At 47.7% G+C, this 26309-nt stretch overlaps 1 protein-coding gene across 2 annotated transcripts; it reads left to right on the forward strand.

The window, feature by feature from the left end:
- The first annotated feature begins 776 nt into the window (after nt 1-776).
- ING1 (inhibitor of growth family member 1) lies at nt 777-24389 on the forward strand. 2 transcript variants are annotated; one of them, XM_078600941.1, is made up of 6 exons: nt 777-862; nt 5985-6248; nt 17164-17826; nt 18830-18963; nt 20627-20814; nt 22920-24389. In XM_078600941.1, the coding sequence occupies exons 2-6, from the start codon at nt 6053-6055 to the stop codon at nt 22984-22986; spliced, it is 1248 nt and encodes a 415-aa protein (XP_078457067.1). In that variant the 5' UTR covers nt 777-862; nt 5985-6052; the 3' UTR covers nt 22987-24389. The 2 variants fall into 2 exon arrangements, with proteins under 2 accessions (XP_078457067.1, XP_078457066.1); XM_078600940.1 differs by lacking the exon at nt 777-862 and adding an exon at nt 4410-5234.
- Nucleotides 24390-26309: the final 1920 nt, after the last annotated feature.

Raw genomic sequence — 26309 nt, forward strand, 5'->3', positions numbered from 1 at the left:
GAACACGTGTTGGTAATAGGTATAATGCACTGATATACAGCATTTAATTGTGTACTTTTAACCCATGTATCATTGTAAAATGTTTACTCTGGAATTTATTGTTGTTAAATCAGTTACATTCTGTACTATGCAGTATTGTCCACATTGCATGTCAGCTAATGGTTAAAGACGTTCGATTAACTTCATTGCAATGACTTTTCAAACAAATTAATATCACATAGCCTTTGAATATTATTATTATAAAACAAACACATCAGCAGTTCATTAAGGAGAGCATTGCCATGCGGTGCATATGTAAGTCCCATCCACGCATAACCCCCCCAAAAGTCCTCTATATCACTGCATAGCAAAATACTAAATTCGTGTAGATTTGTTAAATAAGCAGGTTAGGGCAAGACAACGAGACGATGATAAAGACGAAAAATAAATCAATTGGGATGCGTTCCATATAATGAGCTGGAGGTGGCGTGGGAAGGGCTTCTGCAATTGCATTTGCTTCTGTGTATTCCCATCTTGCGTTTGAATAATAGACAACATTTACATATACAATCGACCACACGTTACAACGTAAGAAGTGAAATGCGTAGATAGAGCAATGCGTTAATATAGTAATGTTGTCCAGCAGTTGTTAACACCATCAGTCACGCGATATCACAGTATTGCTGTTGTGTATAGAGTACTTGCGGATATGGAAATCTACAACACAATATCTGCTAGAGTGCCGTGATGGAAGTGTCCCCTCCAATGTCTAAATAATACCGTGATACCGACTCGTTGTGTTGCAGCAAACTCAACCGCAGTACTTCAAGTGACTACACACACACGTGGCACGACCCACAGCGTGCCACATGACACAACGAAAGTGTGTAACACAGCACATTACACCCTACAATACAGCCACACTACAGCCCCACACCACTACACTAAACACCACTATATATAAAACAACCAGACACCACTGTCAAAGTGTCAAAATTGCAACCGCATACTACACCAGAGATGGAGCTAAACAACACACAAGACACGATGGCCATGCACTACAACAACCACTCGGTGTTTACACCATAGCCATTCTCTACAGCAACACCCTACACCATTGCTACCGCCAAAGCAATAAATCCACACTTAAACTATAGGCACACAATAATCCACACTTCCACATGCGTCACAACACCGCACCTACTGCATACACATTACAGACAAAGTACTGCCTTACACTACACAGCGGAAACACACTCAACTACAACCACACATGTTTTTGCACTATTATATACACGCCACTGCATGCACACTAGATATGTACACTACGCTTAAATGCAACTTGACCCTACAGCCAAACTATACCTACGCAACATCCACTACAGCCAGATTACAGTCTCACGCGACACCCACACACTGCACGGACAGCCACTCTACACCCATACACCACAATAAAGCCCCACGCTGAACTACAGCCCCACACCACACTAGTACACTAAACTACAGCCCCACACCACACTAGTACACTACAATACAGCCCCACACCACACTAGTACACTACACTACAGCCTGACACCACACTAGTACAATAAACTACAGACCCACACCACACTAGTACACTACACTACAGACCCACACCACACCAGTACACTACACTACAGCCCCACACCACACCAGTACACTACACTACAGCCCCACACCACACCAGTACACTACACTACAGCTCCACACCACACTAGTACACTACACTACAGCCCCACACCACACTAGTACACTAAACTACAGCCCCACACCACACTAGTACACTAAACTACAGCCCCACACCACACTAGTACACTAAACTACAGCCCCACACCACACTAGTACACTAAACTACAGCCCCACACCACACTAGTACACTACACTACAGACCCACACCACACTAGTACACTACACTACAGCTCCACACCACACCAGTACACTACACTACAGCTCCACACCACACCAGTACACTACACTACAGCCCTACACCACACTAGTACACTACACTACAGACCCAACCCACACTAGTACACTACACTACAGCCCCACACCAGACTAGTACACTAAACTACAGCCCCACACCACACCAGTACACTACACTACAGCCCCACACCACACCAGTACACTACACTACAGCTCCACACCACACTAGTACACTACACTACAGCCCCACACCACACTAGTACACTAAACTACAGCCCCACACCACACTAGTACACTACACTACAGACCCACACCACACTAGTACACTACACTACAGCTCCACACCACACCAGTACACTACACTACAACCCCACACCACACTAGTACACTACACTACAGCCCCACACCACACTACAGCCACACACCACACTAGTACACTACACTACAGCCCCACACACCACACTAGTACACTACACTACAGCTCCACACTACACTAGTACACTACACTACAGCCCCACACCACACCAGTACACTACGCTACAGACCCACACCACACTACAGCCACACACCACACTAGTACACTACACTACAGAACCACACTACACTACAGGCACACACCACACTAGTACACTACACTACAGCCCCACACTACACCAGTACACTACACTACAGACCCACACCACACTAGTACACTAAACTACAGACCCACACACCACACTAGTACACTAAACTACAGACCCACACCACACTAGTAACACTACAGCTCCACTCTACACTGCACACAAGCCTCCCTAAACTAACGACACACATACTACAACCGTGGACAACACACACGTCATACACTGCACTACTGCCCCACAATACACAGACTACAGCCCAACACTGCACTTCAGGCCCACAGTCCCACTGTCACCCACAGACGACAGATTCCCTACACGCCACCCTACAACCACCCTACACTCTGTACAACAGCCTCAAACACTACACAGCCACCCTGTACACACTGCAGGCCCACCACACTTGCAGATACCCTGCACTGCACACACACACTTCATATCCATTGAACTACAGCCCCACCACATTGCACCACCCTGCACACACTGCAGATACCCTACACTGCAGAAACCCTACACCGCAGAAACAGCCTCACACTGCACACACTTGGGTTCCACTGCACTACAGCCCCACTACACTGCACCAGACTCACACACCACGCTACAGCACCACCGCACTACAACCTCACACGCTACAGCCTCACACACTACAACCTCACACACTACAACCTCACACTACACTACAGCCTCACACACTACACTACTACAGCCCCACCAACACTGCACCACCGCACTACAACCTCACACTACACTACAGCCTCACACACTCCACTACTACAGCCCCACCAACACTGCACTACCGCACTACAACCTCACACACTACACTACAACCTCACACTACAGCCCCACCGCACTAAAATCTCACACTACACTACAGCCTCACACACTCCACTACTACAGACCTACCAACACTACACCACAACCTCACACACTACAACCTCACACTGCAGCCCAACCAACACTACACCACCGCACTACAACCTCACACACTACACTACAACCTCACACTACAGCCCCACCAACACTGCACCACCAACACTACAACCTCACACACTACACTACTGCAGCCCCACCAACACTACAGCCTCACACACTACAACCTCTCACACTACAGCCCCACCAACACTACAGCCTCACACACTACAACCTCTCACACTACAGCCCCACCAACACTGCACCACCAACACTACAGCCTCACACACTACACTACTGCAGCCCCACCAACACTACAGCCTCACACACTACAACCTCTCACACTACAGCCCCACCAACACTACAGCCTCACACACTACAACCTCTCACACTACAGCCCCACCAACACTGCACCACCAACACTACAGCCTCACACACTACACTACTACAGCCCCACCAACACTACAGCCTCACACACTACAACCTCTCACACTACAGCCCCACCAACACTGCACCACCAACACTACAGCCTCACACACTACAGCCCCACCAACACTGCACCACCAACACTACAATCTCACACACTACAGCCCCACCAACACAGCACCACCAACACTACAACCTCACACACTACAGCCCCACCAACACTGCACCACCAACACTACAGCCTCACACACTACAGCCCCACCAACACTGCACCACCAACACTACAGCCTCACACACTACAGCCCCACCAACACTGCACCACCAACACTACAACCTCACACTACAGCCTCACACACTACAACCTCACACACTACAGCCCCACCAACACTACAGCCTCACACACTACAGCCTCTCACACTAGAGCCCCACCAACACTGCACCACAGCCCTCACCGCTGGCCACGCCGCCTCCCCGTGGCGCCTCCCATATTTGGTCATTTCCGGACATGCGCACTGGCGCTGCTCCCTCGCCTGTTTGAAACTGCTGCTACTGCTGCTGCCCCACTGCTCCTAGCTGCTGCTGCTCTCCCCTCTCTCTTCTCCACTCTCTCTCTACTCTCTCTCTCCTCTCTCCCCACACTCTTCCCTCTCTCCACTCCCCTCTCTCTCCACTCTCTACGTTGTGAGAGATTTTTTTTTTTACGCGGCGCGTATTTACTTGAGGGTGGGGGGGTTTATTATCGTCATCGCCTCTGCCGCTTCTCTGGCCTTTCCGTCTTTGTCTCTCTCTCGCCCTCCGTCTCTCTCCCCTCTCTCCTCTTTCGCCCTCCGTCCGTGTCTCTCTCCGTCTCTCTCCGTGTTCCCCGGGGCGAGCGACTGCGTTGCGCGCCCTCTGAAGCACGGCGAACATTCATTGCACGTGTGAGTGTCTTCTTGTTTGTGTGTGTCCGACTGTGACGGACTCCCTCGTCTCTCTCTGTCTGTCTCTGTCTCTCTGTGTCTCTCTGTGTGTCTCTCTGTGTCTGTCTGTGTGTCTCTCTGTGTCTGTTTCTGTGTGTCTCTCTGTGTGTCCGACTGTGACGGACTCCCTCGTCTCTCTGTGTGTGTGTCTGTGTGTGTCTCTGTGTGTGTCAGACTGTTGTCCTATCGTCTGTGTCCGCCTTGTCGTCTCTCGTGTGCCCCCCCCGTGTCGCCCTACAGTCCTCAACTCTGTGCGTCCCCCGACCACGCGGCGTTAACTCCGTGTCTGTATCGTCGCCTCGTTCCCTCCTCGTCTTCCTCCTGTGTCTCGGTGTCTCTGTGTATCGCTGTGTCTCGGTGCGTCTCTCTTCGTCCCAAGCTTGTCTCCATACTTGTTTGTGTAAGTAGCCCTGTTGGTCTCGTCTCTGTGCACCACCACCGCCGCGTGTGTACTGTATCTATATTATTTCCTGCCCCCCCCCCTTCGCTCATAACCTCTCTCTATTTCTGTGGTCATCGCTCTTCGTCTCACCCCCCCCCTCCACCATCGTCTTCTTCTTCTCTGTTGTTTCTGTACGTGTCGTGTGTTTATATTCATTAATTCTCTCTCTCGCGGCCCGTCCGGTGTTGCCGGGAACGAGGTGCGACCCCCCCCCCCACGTCTCTCTCCCTTCGTCTCCCTTCGTCTATTATCTACCTTAAGCACACTCTTACATCTCTCTCTTAAACACTGTCTCGTCATCTTCCTCGTGTGTGTGTCTCCCACCACCACCTCTCGCCCTATCTCTGTGTCTCTCTCCCTTCGTCTCCCGCCGCTCTCTGACCTCCCATTCGTCTTCCTTCGTCTCTTCTCTTCTCTACCTTAAGCACACTCTCACATCTCTCTCTTAAACACTGTCTCATCATCTTCCTCGTGTGTGTGCCCCCCCCCCCATCACCACCACCATCTCTGCTTCTCCTGCCCCGTGTCTCCCCGGCGTCGTAGTTATCTCCCTGTCGGTGTCTTCCTGCCTGTGATTCTAGCTGGGGGGGGGGTGCCCCTTGTTGGTGGTGTTGTTGTGTTGTTGTGTGTCTTTGTCCGTGGCCTCAACCTCTATATTGATAGTCTCTATCTCCCCCCCCACGTCTGTCCTATCTCTGCGGCTCTTAGTCTGCCTCTGTCGCCGCCACTTCTCTCCGCCCGGACCCCGCCACTTGGACCCATCGATGTGACCGAAGATGTTGGGCCAGGCGAGTGGGGACGGTGGTGGAGGTGGTAGTGGTGGAGGTGGTGGTGGAGGTGGAGGATCAGCAGCAGGAGGAGGACTGTACACGGCGAGCTTCGTGGCCGACTACCTGGACAGCGTGGAGTCGCTCCCCTTTGATCTGCAGAGAAATGTCACCCTCATGCGGGAGATCGACGTGAAATACCAAGGTAAGTCATCCACCATCCTCATCCTCCACACACACACAGCCTCATCCTAGTCCTCCACACACACAGACAGAGAGAGAGAGAGTACCTGGTCAGCCCCATCACTGCCATCGCTTCCCCCAACACTCATGTGTGTCTGTCTCCCTGCTGTGTGTGTGGCATTGTGTGTGTGTCTATACGTGTGTGTGTCTATACGTGTTCGTATGTATGGACGTGTACACTTGTGGTTGTGTGTGAGTGTGCATGTGTTAGTGTGATGTGTGTGTGTACCTGGTGTATGTGTGTGTGTCTATGTGAATGGGTGTGTACGTGTACACTTGTGGTTGTGTGCGAGTGTGCATGTGTTAGTGTGATGTGTGTGTACCTGGTGTATGTGTGTGTGTGTCTTTGTGTATGGGTGTGTACACTTGTGGTTGTGTGTGAGTGTGCATGTATTAGTGTGATGTGTGTGTGTACCTGGTGTATGTGTGTGTCTTTGTGTATGGGTGTGTACACTTGTGGTTGTGTGTGAGTGTGCATATGTTAGTGTGATGTGTGTGTGTACCTGGTGTATGTGTGTGTCTTTGTGTATGGGTGTGTACACTTGTGGTTGTGTGTGAGTGTGCATGTGTTAGTGTGATGTGTGTGTGTACCTGGTGTATGTGTGTGTCTTTGTGTATGGGTGTGTACACTTGTGGTTGTGTGTGTTAGTGTGCATGTGTTAGTGTGATGTGTGTGTGTGTACCTGTGTATGTGTGTGTCTTTGTGTATGGGTGTGTACGTGTACACTTGTGGTCGTGTGAGTGTGCATGTGTTAGTGTGATGTGTGGGTGTACCTGGTGTATGTGTGTGTGTCTTTGTGTATGGGTGTGTACGTGTACACTTGTGGTTGTGTGTGAGTGTGCATGTGTTAGTGTGATGTGTGGGTGTATACCTGTGTATGTGTGTGTATACCTGTTTATGTGTGTCCCTGTGTATGTGTGTACGTGTACACTTGTGGTTGTGTGTGTGAGTGTGCATGTGTTAGTGTGATGTGTGTGTGTACCTGGTGTATGTGTGTGTGTCTTTGTACGCCTGTGTATTTTAGTGTTGTTGAGTACGCGTGTGATGTGTTCGTTTTGTCTTTGTATGTGAATAACGTATGTTTGTGTGTACACGTGTACCTGTTTTGTATTGTGTACATATGCACGTGTAAGTCTGGTTGTCTTTGTGTACTTGTACATGTGTATATATGATTATGTATGTGTTGGAGTACTCGAGTGTGTGTTCGCGTACGTGTACGATACGTTTGCATGTGTCAGTAAGTATGCTGAAAGTACACGTGTGTAAATGTCCGTGTGTCTTTAAATGGGATTGTGTTAACGATTAAGCCATGTTGCATGTCACGCGTACATACGTCTTTGTGTTCATGTATGTGCTGGAGTATATTCGCGTTGCATGATGTGTTCCTGCATATGTGCATTGTTCGAATTTGCATTAATGTGTGCGTCTGAGTTATTGTACGTGCGTGTGTATATATCAGTCTGTCCATATGCTGTACGTGTTTCTATTTTTTTTACATTCGCGTGCAATGTGCACGCTTGCATGTATGTGCGTGCTAAATCCCTGTTTGTGTGTACGCATGTGCTTACATGTACACATGCGTTGACGTATCTCCTCTCTGCCTCTGGGATGTGGTGGATGTGTGTGTGTTCGTGCTTTGTGTTCGCCTCCTTCCCCCCCCCATCTCGTCCCCCACCCACCCTTGCACACTCACATCGCTTTGTACGGCATGGAGTTCTTCTTCCCTTTGCTTAAACACCTCTCTTGCTCTTCCCTCCCGTCTGGGACGAGAGTTTCCACCTGCCCTAGGACCCATCCTGCTTGTTCCATCACTCCGGAGGTCCACCACCTCTGCATGAGAACCGCCTCGTTCTTGTCTCGCGAGTTCCTTTCACTTGTTCCGTTCAACTCTTCGTGTTCGTCTACTTGCTCTGTCGGCTTCTCGTCTACCACCACTTTAGTTCTGCCTCCTCTTCTTCCTCCTCCTCTTGTCCAGTCACCTTTTCCCATCACTCCGTACTGCCCGTCTCTTGAGTTCTGTAGCATTGCTCCGTGTCTCGTCTCATTGCTCTATCATCCAGTTGTCCACGTCCCATGTTGTCTCCTTGTCGCCTTCCGCGTTCCCTAACATCTTTGTCCATCTCCGTGTTATATCAACCCCCTAGTTCATCTGTTTATATGTCTCCTGTTTCTCTCTCCACGCTTCCTCCATTCCTGTTACTTGTACCGTGTATTCTCTCTCTCTCTCATCCTGTTGTCAACTCATTCCTCTCGGTGTTGTCGTCGTCGTCTGTCCGTCTCCTTCTTGCAGCTCATTCCTACCTCCCTGTCAGACCTCGCTACTTGTTCAAACTCTCATTGTTTCCTTCTCGTCTTGTCCCGAACCTTTCCTTATCACCGACCTTGTGCCTGAAACCTCTCGCTCCATATTGCGTCGTCTCTCTTTTGCTGTACACCTCCATCCCTGTTCCCTCTCCTTAGTCTCTCTCTCTCGTCTTGTTGACCTCGGCTGTCACGTGAACTCAGTCGCCCATTCTTGCGCACCTTGTATACGAGTGTGTACGTGTGTCCATGTCTCTTGCGCACCTTGTATACGAGTGTGTACGTGTGTGTACGTGTCCATGTCTCTTGCGCACCTTGTATACGAGTGTGTACGTGTCCATGTCTCTTGCGCACCTTGTATACGAGTGTGTACGTGTGTCCACGTGTATCCATGTCTCTTGCTCACCGTGTATACGAGTGTTCATGTGAGTCTCTTGCTCGCTTTGTCTACGAATATGTGCGTGTGTTCATGCGAGTCTCTCTGTCCACTTTGTCTACGAGTGTGTCCGTGTGAGCCTCCCGCGTATTGCTACTTCAAGCACACACAAACACACACACACGCACCAATACTCGGGGTTCACCTCTTTGCTTTATTGCTCGAGCCACCAAGGCACGGGGGGAGCTTACGGGGGGGGGGACCAAGACAGCTTCGCTAACGATGCGTCGGGGTACAGTGCGGGAATGGAGTGCCCCGACCCTTTCATAGCAGCAGCACCACACGCAGTTGGATCGGCACAAGTCGTCCTGTCAGTGCAAGCACGGGGGGTTAGCAACGAGCAGAATCAACAGCGTCAGAATCGGTGGCGACGCACGATTCGGTAGCCGCACACGCAGTTGCGACGAGAGCGCAAACACGAAGAGGAGGAGGAGAGATCGCGGCAGGGGCAGGGAGGGGGGACGTGAGAGCAGTCGTAGAGAAGGCGACAGCAGCACGAGCGGTAGAAGGGACAAGCCGCTGATGTTATCGAGGTTGTGTTTGTTGCTTGTGACTGGTGGTGTTGTTGTTTCTCTGACGCTGCTGCTGCTACTTCTGGGTCTCGCCGGCAACTCGCGCTTTGGCGTCGTCGTCGTGGTGTTTGGCGTTTAGCGGTGGTGGACGTGGTTAGTGGGGGGCGGGAGTCATTTTGCTTCGCTTTGCTGGAGTATTGTGTGGTTGGTGGTGGTGTAGTGGGGCGGGAGAGTCCTTGTTGGTTTTCTTTGCTAGAGTGTGGTGGGGAGGGTGATGGCTGGGGAGGGTGGTGAGCGAGGCTGCCTTGTGCTGGCGTGGTTCAGCTTCGGTCTCCCCGTGGCTTGCTCGCGGTGCTGTCGTCTCTCCCGTTGTGTGCACGCCGCGCGAGATACATTCGCGTCGTTTTATAAACCACGGCACCAAGCCCGGGCTTTGCTCGTGCGAGGTTTGTTGTTTTTTTTATTACCGCGGTGGGTGGGTGGAGTGAGCGAGCGAGCGGGGAGAGTTACTGTACAGCAGTGCACAGACTGGGCTCCCTTCCCAGTCGGGCGGGCGGGCGGGCACCTCGAGGCAGTCGGGTTGACTAGGCGGGCAGGCGGGCGGGCAGGCAGTCAGGATCGGAAGCCATGAAAGCCGTGCTCGCTACGTGCCTCCGTGCCGCCTTGGCCCGCCGCCAGCAACGTCCCCCCCCCTCCTCGTCCTCCTCGCCACCACCCCCACACGCGCGCATGGCCAACTGCATCTCCTCCCACTCCTCCCTGCCGTGCCTCCCCTACACGGGACCCCCCCGCCACGACTTATCCCCTCTCAACTCCCGCCCTAGCCGAGCTTTAACAAAACCCGAGGCGAGAGAGAGGGGGGGGGGTTCGCTGTGCGCTCGGCCCTCAAGGCGACAATATGAATGCTAATAACTCGCGCTGCTACTGTCGTCTTAACGGTGGTGGTGGGGAGTAGCTGCTGCTGCGGGTGTTCGTTGAACGCGGTGCTCGCCTCGCGACGCCTGTAATGGTTGCTTCCTCCACTGTAGTTGCGGCTTCCTCAAGCGAGAATTGGTGTGTGGGGGGCGGGCGGGCAGGGCGGGGCTTACATGCCACGACGGGACGACGAGAGGGGAAAGGGAACGGGCGCTCCACGTGCTGCACCAGGGTTGTTGTATAGCGCAATGTACGTTCCAATCATGGTTGTTGTGTTTGTAGAGGGATGCTCGATAGGGGGGGAATGGAGTCGGCAACTCCTTCTCGATGCACGTGGCACGTCTCCCCCCTCCTCCTCCCGACTCACCCCCCCACCACCGGCACGCGCGCGCGCTGACCGGAAGCGTCATCCTTATGTTAATATTACAATTTATGTTAATGAGTTATGTCCTACCGTCACGTCCGCCCACAGCGCGCGCGCGAAATATTAAGCCACACCCACCCACGTGGGTGCCGGGCTCCTCCCACTCGCCTCTCCTGGCACCGCCCACTCAAGCCCAGCCCCTCCCCCCTGACCGTAACCGCTCTGCCGACATTCACCTCATTCTCGTTAGCTCGTAACGTAGGTTTCCCTAGCTAATACCATGATCCATTTCGTCCGCGTGATAGTTTTATGGCAAAGCGATGTCAATGTAATCACTAATTTTGCACAATTTCTCCGCTTCGCGTTTTAGCCCCTCCCCTAATCTTAAGCCCCTCCCCCTTGACCTCTTTAAACCCCTCCCTCACCTCGTGAGCTCCTCCTCCTGGACTGTCCGCCACATATCCACCACCATCTCTCTCCGTCCGTACACGTATTGCGTATGGACAGTGCAGGGTACAGGTTGTTAGTGATATGGACGATGTTTTCTGGCTCGTTTTTACTTGGGGTGGTGGGAGGAGGGGTGCTCTCACGAGCTTCCGGATTTCCCTTGGTGAACAGTTGCTTCTGACGCTTTGGCCTGGGGTAGATGCCAACGTTACTGCAGTGCAGTGGGGGCTGCTTCGCAAAAGCAGGAAGGGGTGGTGGTTTGACTTTTCCAATTCAATGGACACGTTCTATCACGTTGGTTAAACCTTGCGAGAGCCAGTCGAGACAGTGATTGGCGTGAGCGGCGATTATGTGTGAAGTTGACGCACTGCAAGTAGATGTGGCTGCATAGAACGAGCCAGGCATTTGGATTAAGATCGGTCAGGTCTATGCTTATTATAATAATTTGAGAGTGGTAGAGGTGATTGGGGGCAGTGTTAAAGGGCCCTAATTATTTGTGATGGTCAGGGTTAGGGCTGCTGCAAGAGATGGGATTAGACTGATATATAGTTAGTCATGGTTGGGTCAAGTTTACGGTTGTTGGTGCAGGAGGTGGGGGGAGATTGGGTTCGAGTTGGGGTCATCTGGTTAGTGTCGTCGGAAAGGTTAAAGTCAAGGTTAGAATTAGACTTAGAGTCTGGGTCATGGGTAGACTCAGAGTCAGGGCTACAGGAAGTGGAAAGAGAACTGGGTTCAGCGTCGAGGCCCAACACTTTTGTCGGGGTCATGGTTGGTGTGGTTCCGCTCTTTCCCATCTTGTCCTCTCAGCCCGCGTGCTCAAAGCGCGTCCATCGCGCTCCTCCTCCTCCTCCATCGTCAATCAAAACAGAGAGCGGTGGGCGTTCTGCTCGCATGCCAATGGTGACGGCCCCGTCGATTTCCCACAACGAATTAAGCGCCACCCCGTCGCTGCCGACCAATGGCACGCGCGCCTATGCCCTTTGTAGACTGGAAATTATAACGCGAGGCACTGCCATGAACGGGGACCATGTCCTCTGAATGACGATAGTCAAATAAGTTTTAGCTGATGAACCCTTTGGCTTTAGTCGCGACCTGACCATCGCGAAGCTGTGTATGAAGAAAATATTAATTTGTGCCCGTCTGCAGAGATAACTCTTAAGTACGCAGTTCATGTATTGCTAAATGTCAAGTGTGTGGGATATGTGACATTGAAATACACTGTGATTCACCCAAATAAGTTAGTCACTTGGTTTTTATTGAATCACTTGAGAGCCCATAGTCTTTCATTATCTCTTGACCTTAAAGTGAGAGCTCGTTGTGTTTCGTTATTGCTTTTGCCTTATTTCGTTTATTTAATTTGGTGAGAGGCTGTTGCAATTATTTTGCGTTCTCACCAAGATCGTGTCCTTTTGTTTAACAATGGAGTGCCGACTGAGTTCACTGTCAGTATCATCGGATACTTTGGGATTTGTTTGCGTATGGAGATACTGTAGTTATAACGATTACAATGTCATCCTCATCATGAGCCATGGTCACAATCCACATTGCTGGATGAAGACCTCCCGAAGCCACCATCAACTTTCATAATCCTGCAGTGTGTAATAAGTTACTGAGCACCTGCTGCACATCAGTTGATTTGGTTGCTCCATCTCTTCAGTCTTTCAGTGACGTTCCATTCCTTGGCTACCACTCCGTCATTATTCTTGACCATGGGCCGTCTTCCCTTCCAACTATATACATTATTGTATTCCAACAGTCACAAACACGCAAATTGGAAAATGAACGGACTGTTAAATACCTCGCATGATGTGCAATGTTCCTTAAGGACCCCGTACCCGTTCTCTGCAATGTTGATGTTTCTGTTTAACACATAGGCTTTCACGCCAATATTATTCGTAATAAACGTTTTTGGGTTAGATCGCATTATTTAGAAATGTGTCGTAACCCTCCACCACCCGACACGGCCAATCAGCAATTGCCCGATGATGCTGGATGTAATTACCAGCGACACGTCGTACTCAAAAATTGTAAATGTTGTGGATTCACTCTTCAACACACTGGTGGGCTAAAGTAGTGAACTATTTGTCTTTTGTCAACGTGACACTTTTTTTGCTGATTGGCCGTGTCGCGTGGTGGAGGGTTACGACACATTTATAAATAACGCGATCTAACCCAAAAACGTGTATTATGAATTTTTATGAAGTTGATGTTTCTGTCTGTTTTATTGCTGTGCTCAAGTGCCACGGATCTCCCCTTTGAATTAGTTGGGAAACTGAGAAAAGTGATCTATCGTGTAATACATAGCCTCTGCTTTTTCTTAAACAGTTTCAGTTTTATCCTTGGTTCTTTTGGTAAAGTCACGTAGAAGGGAAATAATAAAATAATATAAATATTAAACAATAAAATAAATGTTCTTGCTGTGGATTTCACACCTGATGATGATTGTTTGTGTTGCAGTCGAAACGTCGTGAGAATTTTTATTGTTTTATATTTATAATATTTCATTCTTTCCCTTCTACGTGACTTTACCGAAAGAACCAAGAATATGAATCCCTGCAGTCACGAAAGCTTTAAATCAAAGTTTCAGTTATATCTACCCTTTGTATTCTGTGCTCGATATGGTCCTCTTGCTGTCTCTCAATTGAAAGCATTCTTATCTCCATTCTTCTTTGCTCAGTTATAATGATCGAGTTGTCACTACCATACAATTACACAGTTATGACTTAATTAGTTTTGGGATTTGTATTTCTACAAAATGACCTACTTTTAACCAAGTTGATATGTCAGTCTTTAACATTCACTTTGCGGCATGCTTTGCTCATTAGTGCTTTCACTACAGAATTTACCTGGCGGCATAATCAGGAATCCAACATTGAGCTTCTTGAATACCATTGAGTTGTGATCCTTCATTGACCACTGAGCTATTCATACGTTCTCAATATCATTACCAAGTGCTGGTTATAAATGCATAGCAGTAGGATGTGTTGTGCTTTATTGTTCAGCCATGAATCTGTATTAATGGCTGAGTAATGGCAGGTTCTGTTTCAACTTGGATGATGAAACTAAGGAGCCATCACTTAGGAGGAGTAATCGTGCAGAAAATATCCGCGTGAGCACTGCGCAGATGTTTACGTCTTGATACTTAAATCGTGCGTGCACGTCCCCCAGTAACTTGCTGCTTCAGACACGACACTGTGCCATGGGTTGATTATCCGATTCCAAAGAGTGGAAGGAACGATCTTTAGGCAAGTTAAAGCTACACGTGTATAGCCTAAAATGCATTATAAGCAACTAGAGGGGGGGTTTATCTCCTAAATGTTTGGCTTGTTTTTCATTATCAAGTAATTTGACAAAAGTGTACAGGAAACCCATTAATTCGTCGAGAGACTGTCCAACTCTTGCACGTATAGGTGAGACACCTCTTTCTTATGCTGCTGCTGAAATCATACTTCATTGGACTCTATTCGGTGCTTGGTGGACACCATAGCTCTCAACCCTACCTTCACATGTTTAAATAAATAGTTGCTTTTTGAGACCTTTAAGATATATAAATATATAGACAATGGGTATTTTTTATGCCTTCGTTAACAAAGCAAATACTTTTTTTTCTGAAGCTGCTTATTAAAATCCAACTTGAAAGTTTGAAAATCAAATAATCTTCTGTTTGGAGCTACAAACTCCAATCCATTAACCATGTAACTTGGCAGTGTATCTGTAGTTCACCAACTCTCGGGAAAAGCTTTTGAATGGCTAAATCACTTAGAAATGATTCTTTAAATGTTGCAAATCATTGGCCATATGCAAGAAGCTTTAAATGCAGTGTACGTGTGTATGTGTTTCTAAATACAGTGCTACTAATTTGCTTGCCAGTCCGATGATTCATCCACGTTGGGGCGCCTCTCCCATCGTACCCAGGAGCCATTCATTTCTACCCAGGAGCCAGAAATGAATTATAAAGTGGTGACACCATGACCCAGAATAAGGACAGGGATTGCAGCCCCTGAACCACTCCACACTCCCCAAATGAGGTCACTCCGACAACACAGAGAAGGCTGCTCAACGATGTTATTGTCCAATTTGCCGTGCGCCGCCATACTGAAAATTCTATAATGAGCGTCTATCGGCCGTGAGCGCTTACCGTGCTGAGGAGCAGCGTTAGCATAAAAATGTCAGCACTGTGGTGATGGTCTTGCGGTGAACAATTCTATCCACGCACGCCTCTCCGTCCGGCATCCCTGCCGCCCATCCGTCTTTGCTGATATCCTCGACAAGTAAATGTGTCGTCGTAGCTTGATGCTCCAAGTGGCTCTCACGATCCATGTTACGCGAGCACGGAAGGTCGCTGCCGCTATGTCAGCGGAGAGTAATTCATGATGCCCTGACGTCGGCATTCGACGTTAGTCGCTCGTGAGATGAGGCGAGCCTTAGGGCGGCTCCCGAACAAGGGTGATGGTGACCTCGTACCTCCTCCCTCCTCGGTGGCCGGGTTGTTTCTTGCCGGTCGCTGCGTGGAAGTCGCCGAGAGAACGAGATGCGAGTAGCAGGAACGTGCCGTGGGGGATGCCCTGCAGGTTCTGTTGGGATTAATATCGGCGGTTGGCGCGTCGCACAAAATGTTTTTGTGGAGTTCCTCCCCCGTGTGGCGGCTTTACAGCAGATTCTGGGTGACTGCATTCTCCGGCTCTTGGGCAGGCGAATATAAAAATCAAACGAAGCCCTGCGTCTATTTTCACAGCATGAATGCACTTGTTGTATAAGTTAATTAGCAAGGTAGAGTATCAGACTATTCTGCTTCAGTTGAAATATTTTACTAAAAAAATGTCTGCTTTTTCTTGTCCAATTTACATTTATAGACTTTTTTCTGGTGTATAATAATATCCTACAATGCTGACAACATGACTCTTGTGGTATCTTAATTTAATGTTGTATTTATTCAGCACTACATGCACAGTGCTTAAATTGTATTATTACTATATTTGTTTGTGTCCACCAATACATTGCCCACCGCACTCTCCACCTGTAATTATATGTGCATTTATCCGAGGTCTCCTTTACGAATGAGTTGTGCAGCTTGTGGCCTCCCACTTTCTTTAAAAAAATGCAAAGTGGAATCATAAATAGCACTTAGGCTTCTTGGTGACAGGGTAGCGCATGGATCTTGTGACGTGTTTATGTGGTGGATCTTGTGATGTGTTTATGTGGTGTCATTTTGGGACACGACAAGGGATTTTTCCACTATTTGCAGGATGAGCAGCGTCTGTCTCACATGGTAATAGTCTGGCAGCTGTGTGCGTTTGCATGCACCAAGTAGCGTAGTGTGGTCTTTCACCGTGTTATAATCCCTCGCAATCCTCATTTGACTCGTGGCCTTTCACGCCATTGACATTTGAGATCGCTCACGACTGGGCCTCCCATTGGTGTTGACTCGATGTTAAATAAGCGGCGAGTGCAACATGGTCAACAACCGCACAGAGGATACAAAAGGTGGTCAGGCGTGCATGATGCTGGCTACCTAATCCAAAAGTGCAATGTGTCTCCTTAATAGACACTAACCATTAGCACTTGAGATCAATAAAGCTAATCGAACATCTTGTGTATGTGTGTATTTGTGTGTGGTACGGAGCAGTGGTACAGTGTAGCTGGTGCATTGCACTATGAACCCAGCAACCTGAGTTTCATTCCCAGCCATGGATAACAAGTAGCAAGTGCAACCTGTTATAATCCACCACTAGGTCAACTCACCCTTAAATGAATATTGAGTATGGTGTGTGTGTCTGTTTATGCATCTTTATGTGACTTTTTATGCCTCTGTATTATCTGCGTTTTGTGTGTATGTATCTGTTTATGCATGTGTGTCTGTATTTGTGTGTTTATGCCTCTGTGCATGTGTGGTGTGAGCAGAGGTGCTACGCGAGGTGGAGGACTGCTTTGCGCGCTACGAGGCCGAGGCAGAGGGTGGCCCCCGCGCCCGCGCACTGCAGATGCTGCAGGTCGCGCTGGTTCGTGCGCGCGAGCTCGGCGACGAGAAGCTCGCCATCGTCTCTATGGTGTCCGATGCCGCGGAGTCGCGCTGGCGGCAAGCCGAGGCCCTCGCTCGCTTGGCCGATCAAGAAGAGACGGCGGCTGCAGTGGCGGCGGCCGTAGCGGCCGGCGAGACCGCGCCAGGGACGGCCGCGACTCCGACGGCCGGCGTCACTCGTAGGGACAAAGCGGGCGACGCCGCCGCCACTGCGGCGGCGGCAGCCGGGATCGGCGGGGCGGGCGGGCGGCACGAAAACAATCAGCACCCGCACACGCACGCGCAGAACCACTTCAACAACCACCACACGTCGCACCACCCCAACCACGCCGCGACGACGGCGGCGGCGGCAGGGGGAGGAGGCGGGGGAACCGGCGGAGGGGCCGGCAGCGGTGGGGGCACGCCCGTCCTGGAGAAGGGCGCTGGAAAGAGGTCGCACCGGCAGCGCAGCAAAGAGACGCTGGAAAACAGCCTGGCGGCCAATGGGGCCGAGGCGGCGCAGTTGGACGAGGCACCGAAGCCCAAGAAGGCGCGCAGCACCGGAGGTGAGCAGAGGGACGACGCACGGCGACACTCTCGGCCCGGCAGCACAGACCAAATCCGCTTCTGTTCTGTCACTCGTGGTATGGCGGCTAACAATGGTCATGGCGGTTGCTTCCTGTAGGCCTTTATTTTTGCTTTTAAGTAATTTATGCTGTCAATCCACTTTATGCAAAGCAAATCGCCTCCCTTTCAGAGAGCCGCTGCTCAGCACAGAAGCAGAAGGTCCCCACTTCGGTCTTTAAAAAAAATAGATATCCCTAACACCCTTATTCTGCTGGGCTGTGGTTCACATAATCTGTACAGTCTTCATCTGAAGTTCTTGGGTTCCTGCCTGTTGCGCTGTAATTTTAAACGTATTGGTGGCCAATCACAGGTATTATGTGGTGATTAGGCACAGCCTCCGGTCACGTGACTGTTGGGAGGCCTATCAGATGGAGACCATGACATCACCTGGTTGGCTCCACCCTCATGTCAATGAAGGGGGGGGCGGATCCAAAATAAACCAGCCAGCATTTGAGCTGTCACTGTTTTCAGCAATTGTAAAATAACATATACCGGGAAACATGAAATACATAAAATAAATTTTTTGGCAAAACCATTTAATAAAAAACACATTAAAAAATTTTGCAGGTAAATTATCCCATCAGTGGCTTATTTATGCAGTTGTCTGACAAGGGAGAGCTGTATTTTAAGTACACATTTCTTAAAATTCAATCATTCTCCTCCATTGAAAATATGGCGATAAATGCATGAATAAATTCTCAACAAACCCAACAATAACATTTGATTTGTTCCAAGGAAATATTTCCGCTGCTGCCCTGCATAATTAACCTCCGAGGAACCAACTATGTACGCGTTTGCCAATTGTCATATCGTACATCAAGTCCACTTTTTAATCTGGAGGTACCACTGCTGAACGAAACTTAAATGATGGTGGCAGTGATGATGACGACAACGTAAACCGCCATCAACATCGCGTGCTGCGCGTGGCACTGGCAATCGCAGGTGGTGGCGGGAAGAAGAAAAAGAAGCGGTCATCTGTGGGACGCGGCGGGGGCAAGACGGAGCCGCACTCGCCACCCGAGCTCGACCTGTCCACGGTCGACCCCGACGAACCCACCTACTGCCTCTGCAACCAGGTGAGCTCACCCGCACCGTACCTCCAAAAACATAGCTCCCCCTAATAGTATTTTTTTGGGTTCGATCACGTAAATATAAATATGTTGTTAAAGCCCGCTACCACCCAACACAGCCAATTAGTAAGGTTTGTCACTTGAACAAACCACTTGATACAGTAAATCTAGCTGTGACGGTTGCACCTGATGACAGAGACTTGTGTTGCCTCCGAAACGTCGTGATTAATAATTTTATTTCTATTATAATTTCTATTTTTTTACCTACGTGACTTTACCGAAAAAACCTAAGAGTTTGAACAAACCATGCCAATTCGTTATTAGTTGAGCACACCGGTGTGTTTGAGAGTAAACCCACAACATTTACAATTCGAGTACGACGTTTCGCCGGCGATTACAACCAGCCTCATCAGGCGACAGCCAGAGTTGTGGATAAATCATCCTGTTTTGGTCTTAAATAGAGGGATAAATGTGACGTCATCACATGTGAGCCAATCAGGTGCAAGGACCAGAGGGGGTGGGGTTAGCCTAGCACTATGTAAGAATGTCACAAATACCGAATGTATACATTATTTGCTTCGTTAAAAGATTTCTTGAGTGACCAAACTTCAGTCCCACTTTATATATAATGGTATGGTAATGGATTTTTTTTACAGTTTTTGTGGCAACTGCTGCTATTCAGCCTTCGTTACGTTTTGCAGCCCTACCTGCGAGCAACTTGTGTGATGAGGTTTCAGCCGTTTCTCAGTTATACATCGCCCCCTACTGACAGATAAATTTTCACTTGCAGGCCGGCGCTACGGTCGCCTTGTTGCCGCACAGCGACAGATGTCAATGGGGTGGCCCAATGGCTAAACTACATAAGGGCAATGCAGCGTTTAAGATGAATTGCCACTTGTGTTTATGTCAGTTGCCCACCTAGTTGCAAGAGATGGCAGTACAGTTGTACAATTGTGGGCTATTTTACATTCTGGAGGAAAAAAAAGTAAGCATTTTGTTACCAGCAGGTATCTACATCATAGTTCGTGAAAGTATTTTAAATACATTTTAAGTTATTGGTATTATTTATGTATGTTGAACTTTATTTGCACCATACTTAGCCGACAGTGCTAATTAGAGGTATGGGAAATTATTGTCGTGTTTGTTTTTGAAAATGTAAAAATATTAAATGGCTTCCATCTGGCCATCTTTCAAGACAATGTTTTGATTACCTGTGACCTTCTACTGCCATTCCCTTTAGGGGAGTAAGTATAATTATTTTGTGATTTTTTTTGTGTAACCTGGGTATTAAGAGATAGTGAGGCTATTAACACCACACAACTCATTGTGGCCTCTTTCCATTATCATTCTCTTGTGCTATCCCATGCTGACCTAGCACATCTCCATTAATCACACTTGTTGCCTACCTGAAAACAGCACTAATTCAACATTGATTACAAGCAGGGTTGTAGTCTCTCAAATATCATGGAACTATCATGATGTACACCGAATATGTAGGGCTACGACATGGCTAGTATATAACAATACAGAAAATAGGTTTGCGGGCCATCTGTGCTTTTGCATGGAAAAAAAGTTGAATAATCGTCAAACGCTAAACATTTGCGACTGACTTCCTTGTTCCCTCCACTTGTACCTCTTTCCCCGGGACCACTCCCCGTGCGCCCATCAGGTTTCGTATGGAGACATGATCGGCTGCGACAACGAAGCTTGTGCCATCGAGTGGTTCCACTTTGGCTGTGTCGGTCTGAGCCACAAGCCCAAGGGCAAGTGGTTCTGCCCGCGCTGCCGCGGCCCCAACGAGCGCACCATGGATCGCGCGCTGCTCGAGAGGGCACGCAAGGAGCGCGGCTGCGCCAGGTAGGGGGCCCCACTGCCGCCCACGTGCTCACCGCCCCCGCGTGCCAGCCACACAGTGGGGGGCACAGTGCTGACCAAGTGTTTCCATTCATTCTAGATTTGAAGCTTTCGTGACTGCAAGGATTCATATTCTTAGGTTTTTTCGGTAAAGTCACGTAGGTAAAAAATTTAAATTAATAAAAGTAAAATAAAATAGAAATCACGACGTTTCGAAGGCAACACAAGGTGGAACCGTCTAATACAACCACTCGCACGACTGCTGCATCAAGTAAGAGAAATTCCAAGAATTTCTCTTACTTGATGCAGCAGTCGTGCTGTGACTGTTCCACCTGAAGACGGAAGCTTGTGTTGCCTCCGAAACGTCGTGATTTTTATTTTATTTTTATTTTACTTTTATTAATTTAAATTTTTGACCTACGTGACTTTACCGAAAAAACCTAAGAATACAAGTGTTTCCAGGTAGCCCGGCCGGTAACTCGAAAACACGCTTGAGTTATGGCACTTTGGCCGATATGCTTGTGTGGAGGGATGAGTGGCGCACAGTTGCTGCGAGTGGTTGTATTAGACTAGGACCAGGATGGAAATAGACAAATAATATTTTTATACATATATAGAGCATGTAAATACAACACGCTTATCAAGATGCTGTACAGGGAAAGTGTATAAACATAACAGCGCACGACAAAATAAAAAAAACATACAGCTTAGCAGATTTAGCAGCGACACTGTTGTAATTTATGCATACTTGTCGCTGCAAAGTCTCTCATGTTTTAAGCGGAATAGCAAGCTAGGAAGTGCAAGAGCGATGTCTTTTGTACAGAGCAGAGCTTAGGTTTTGTTGATGTTCTGACGTTTTTCGGACCTGCTGTGGCTTTTAGGGCCTTCATTACAGACTGCCACGCTGTGTTGTTTTAAAGATGGCGTATGAATTGGCGTTTGAACAATGGCATTAATGAAAAACAATCCTGGGTGCTTTTCCCTTGTGTGGACTTCCCAAAGCAAAGGTTCCTTTTGAGAAGCGATTGTGTTGAGGCCCCTACGGGAAAGATTGTGAGCAGCGCGAAGGCCTTTTACAGTTGTCCTGTCGTGCTGTGCGGCCCCACGGCGCCCACGGGCCTGCTGCTCGTGTCAAACTCCTGCTTCTCGCCGATGCTGCGCACAGTTATTGATCGTGGCCTTCGAATTTGGGCCAATGGTTTAATCTCGTTAATCTTGTTTAATATTGTGAGAAGTATACATTGTGAGATGTCGAAAAAACTATATGGCTGGAAATTAACATCTTTATTTAATAAAGTCAAACTTTTAACATTTTCAACAAATGTAAACGGCAACCTTTTTTGTTATTTGTGCTCGTGCACCTCTGCCAACACAGTATCAACAAATAATTAGTTTTTTTGTTATTTGAGCCCTTAAGAATGTGTTATTATGGTATGTGTGTGGTGGAAACATACATAGCCTGGCACAGTCGTCATGGTGACCGGTGGTGGCCACGTAAGGCATGTGCTGTCAAGGTGTCAAGAAACTTTCACCCAAACACGAAGAACATGACACAGCCAACAGTTTTTCTACATTGCTAAAATGAGTATTTTCTAAAGCACTAGTTGACATCTCCAGTGGATTTTACTGTGAATCCAAGAGTGCTAATGAAAGTTGCGTGTGTGTAAAGCACCCTGTAAGTGCTAAACCATGTCTGCCCTTTCACTTGACACGTCCTGAGAAAGGAAGGTCTAACCTGGCTCATACAGTTTATGAAATAAGGGCGGCACCTTATTTGAAGGCACTATGATCATAATAATAATAACTTAATAGATTAGGGGCTTTGTTGAAATCATCCAAAAAGAAACAACAGTAAACACCTCTTAGTGGCAGAAACTGACATTTTGCTATTCGGAGTAGAAAATTGGCCAAATCGGCAGGAAAGTGGTGATTCGGCATAAGACGTGCCTCTCTGCCAACTCAAATCAGACCCTTCATTCGACATCCTATGGACTTTCCAGATCTTAGTGTCCCACTATGAGCATTAGCACCTGCAGCGGGGGGAGTGGGTGGAGGCTATGACGCGTGCCAGGGCTGAGCGTGCATGCCACGCTGTGTGTCGCGTGCAGCGCCAAGAAGGTGGACGGCGGCGTGGTGTCGGCGGTGGGACGTCCCCCGGCGCGACACGTCACCTGAAGGCACGCCGGCCCACGGCTTTCCCCCCCACATCCCGCAAGCCCTGCCAATGACCTAAGAAAGGACACTGCTGTTTGTAACGGTGTGAATAAAACGAGAGGGGATAAAAGACACGCAAATAACATGAAAGAAAACAGCCGACGACGACGACAACAACGTGGACTATACAATGAGCCGAGCAGAGATGGCGACACGTGAACGGCACGAGAACTGCGCGCCACCTTCCTCGTAACCACGCAAAGGGTCTTGTCGTAGCTCACGCCGCCTCCTTAATAACTAGTGGTAACCAGTCTTTTTGTATGAATTCTGTGTATTCAGTAATACGAATGCTCGCTTAAAAAAAAGAGGACACGGTTTTAGACGTTAGGCCCCTGCCATGTTGATCAACCTTCACCGCCGCCAGAGGTAGCGCCGCCACTCCAGCGTGCGTGGACACCGGCCGGCCCCCCACGCTCACAGGGCAACGCTTCACTTTGGCTTAGATTGTTAAACGCTGTAAATACTGTATGTTTTTTTTCTAAAATATTTTAAAGAAAAAACTTTGCTGTACATAAATCTCACATGAAATTTGTAGATGTTGTCATTTTCAACATTGAAGTCTCGTCCTGTTTGTATGATGTCATTTGTGATGTTTCGTATGATTATCGATATACAAATCACAAACCGCAATTTTATCAGTATTTAAAGGTTTGGTTTTTTTATTTGACAATGCTAGCCAAATGTCCCGAACTTTCTAGCTATATATATAAAGATTTTTTGAAATTAGAAAAAGATAAAAAGGTTTTTTGAATTGAATTTAAGGTTCCATTTGTTTTTAATGTTGTGTGTTTAACTTTGTAAAAGTAAGCATTGACAGTAAAAACTCAGTGTAAATAGGGTTTACGTAATAAAATATTTAATATACCATAGCATCCGGCTGTAGTATTTGGTTTGTCATGAGAGTTTTTGTTTTTAATGAAAATACCAAAGTACTATATACGCGAGTGGTTGGTTGGACTTTGTCAGTAATCCGACTCCATATAAAATATAATATTTATAATGCAATATTAATGGTTTCCTTGGAAAATAGACAAATGTTAAGAGTTATCAAAGCAGAGCTGGTCTAGAAATAATTGTTTTCACCAATATTATTAACTATTCAAGAGCATACATTTCCACCATTCCTCGTTCATTCTCTGCATCCTGTAATGAACAATATTCAGCATTAGATCCTCATGTGGCCATGTGTGCCTGAGAACAGCCGTGCAGAATGGTTTTACAGAACTAATGAAACTCCCTTAATTAGTACTTTTTATGTTTACACAAAGTAAACATAAGCAGATGCTGTAGGGGGTGCACTTTTCCAGCACTACTATTATATTTTGTGTTCATTGCATGATAATTAAAGTTATTTTTTAATTCTTTGAGCTCGCGAATTTAGCCATATTAAGCAACTAACCACGTCAGTATGATGCTTTTTTTGTACAGGCATTGGTGACCAGGCTGAAACCATCCACTCCCGACACAACGAGTCACTGCCTAGGTTTGAAACCAGGATCTCATTAGTGCCAACTCACCACTTTAGCATCTGAGTCACTTGGTCATCCCGTCTGTATTATACTGTATTTTCTTTCAAAAGAAGCCTCTCCACTTGATTTCGCAGATGCTTCTGTTAAGACTGGTTGCTATCTTTTACGCCCCAGCCTACTAATGTTCCATTTGGAAGGGATTATTGGAAGGTGTCAGTACAAACACAAGTATTATACACTTATCGAATCATGTTTTGAATTCCATTCTTTAATTATTCATATCGAATCGTGTGCACAGAGTATCCTTTATTCGTATGTTGCAGTGTATTGGATTAACTAATTTAACTGCCCATTTAGTGAAATACCTTTAGATGTTCATGATTCTACATTCAAGTTGGGACAAGGAAAAATCTATTCCCGAGTTTGTCTGGTTTAAGGGCGAAAGTGCAGAAATCGCACACCTGCTCACCAAGAGAAATCCCATGCATTCTTGTCAGTGTTGATGTAGGGATATCTTTCTAACAAGTTTCAGCAATATCAATTATGGATACTTCAATATATTTTAAAACTGCAATAACACCACTTGGCTATAAAGATTCACACCCCGGCAGATTCTGCAGGTTAACGCCTGTAAATTCGTGCCATTGTATATCTTACAGGAGCACATTACAGGGATTTTACAAAACAGCACTATACTACAAACTCGCACCACTAGATTCATATCGATGTGGATTCTATATCGTCACACGACATTATTTTCTACAGTTTAACACGGCTGTACTACAGATTCACAGTTCCATTTCTGGCCATGTCTATCATCGATGACGAGTGAACCGATGCTGGGCCGTCACTTCACGAATCTCTCACCCCGCCAGCTTGGTGAAGTATTGTCAAACGTTCCCCGTGAACTGGCAGTGCGGGAAGGCTTTTGTCCAGCAGTGACTTGATTGCTGTTAGATACATTCTGGATATTCACGGATAGAAACACGTGGATCACAGAACACAAATTAAGATATATTGTTGACAGGATAGTAATTGGGCTTGGGCAGGACACATCATCAGTAATTGATGGCTGATAGTCGAGATTGATGACGACATTGGCAGTGGTAAAGAAGAGGACGACCAACGTTGGAGATGGAGCGATTAAATCAGCTCCTGTGCAGGGGCGACGTGGAGTTTTGCATCACAATACTTGAATGGAGACAGCTTGGGGAAACCTCTATCCAGCAGTGGCTGGATCATGGCTGATAATGTAAATACGATTTTTGTTGTTTCTACAAAACGCATGCACTGTCAGGAATTCGTGTATGTGTGAATGGCGCTATGTGAAATGTTAACTGCCGTTATTTTAAATCGTGCCAAATGTATAGCCATACATGGGTCATCAAACCATACCGGACCTCAAATTAATTCCCGCAGCTCCGATGAGTTCGGTTGGCTACGTACGGTGCGAAAGAAGTTTAACATCCGTACTGCACATGCCCTACGCATGTGACCCACAGCATGTTTTGTGACACGCTCAAGCGTGGGTGTCACACTGAAGCTCCACGTGTTTGTCTGCAGAGGCATTAGCCATGCAGGTAGTTTTCATCCGGGCCAGAATGTTTATCGATTCAGAAACGCGAATGAAGTTGGACAACAGCGCCACACGGGGGTCACATCTGATGGCTCGTCCTGTGGATATTAAATGGTTTAGTAATGTTGGAATAGAGGTGACAACCACCACATTCTTAAGCCTTTTCTCTGGGTGTCATCAGTGCACACGATTTCAGGACACGTTCTGCATGATATTCAGTAACGCAACATTAGTGGCGG

This window comes from Lampetra planeri, chromosome 15 (assembly GCF_965212315.1).
Source record: "Lampetra planeri chromosome 15, kcLamPlan1.2.h2, whole genome shotgun sequence".
NCBI classification, from domain to species: domain Eukaryota; kingdom Metazoa; phylum Chordata; class Hyperoartia; order Petromyzontiformes; family Petromyzontidae; genus Lampetra; species Lampetra planeri.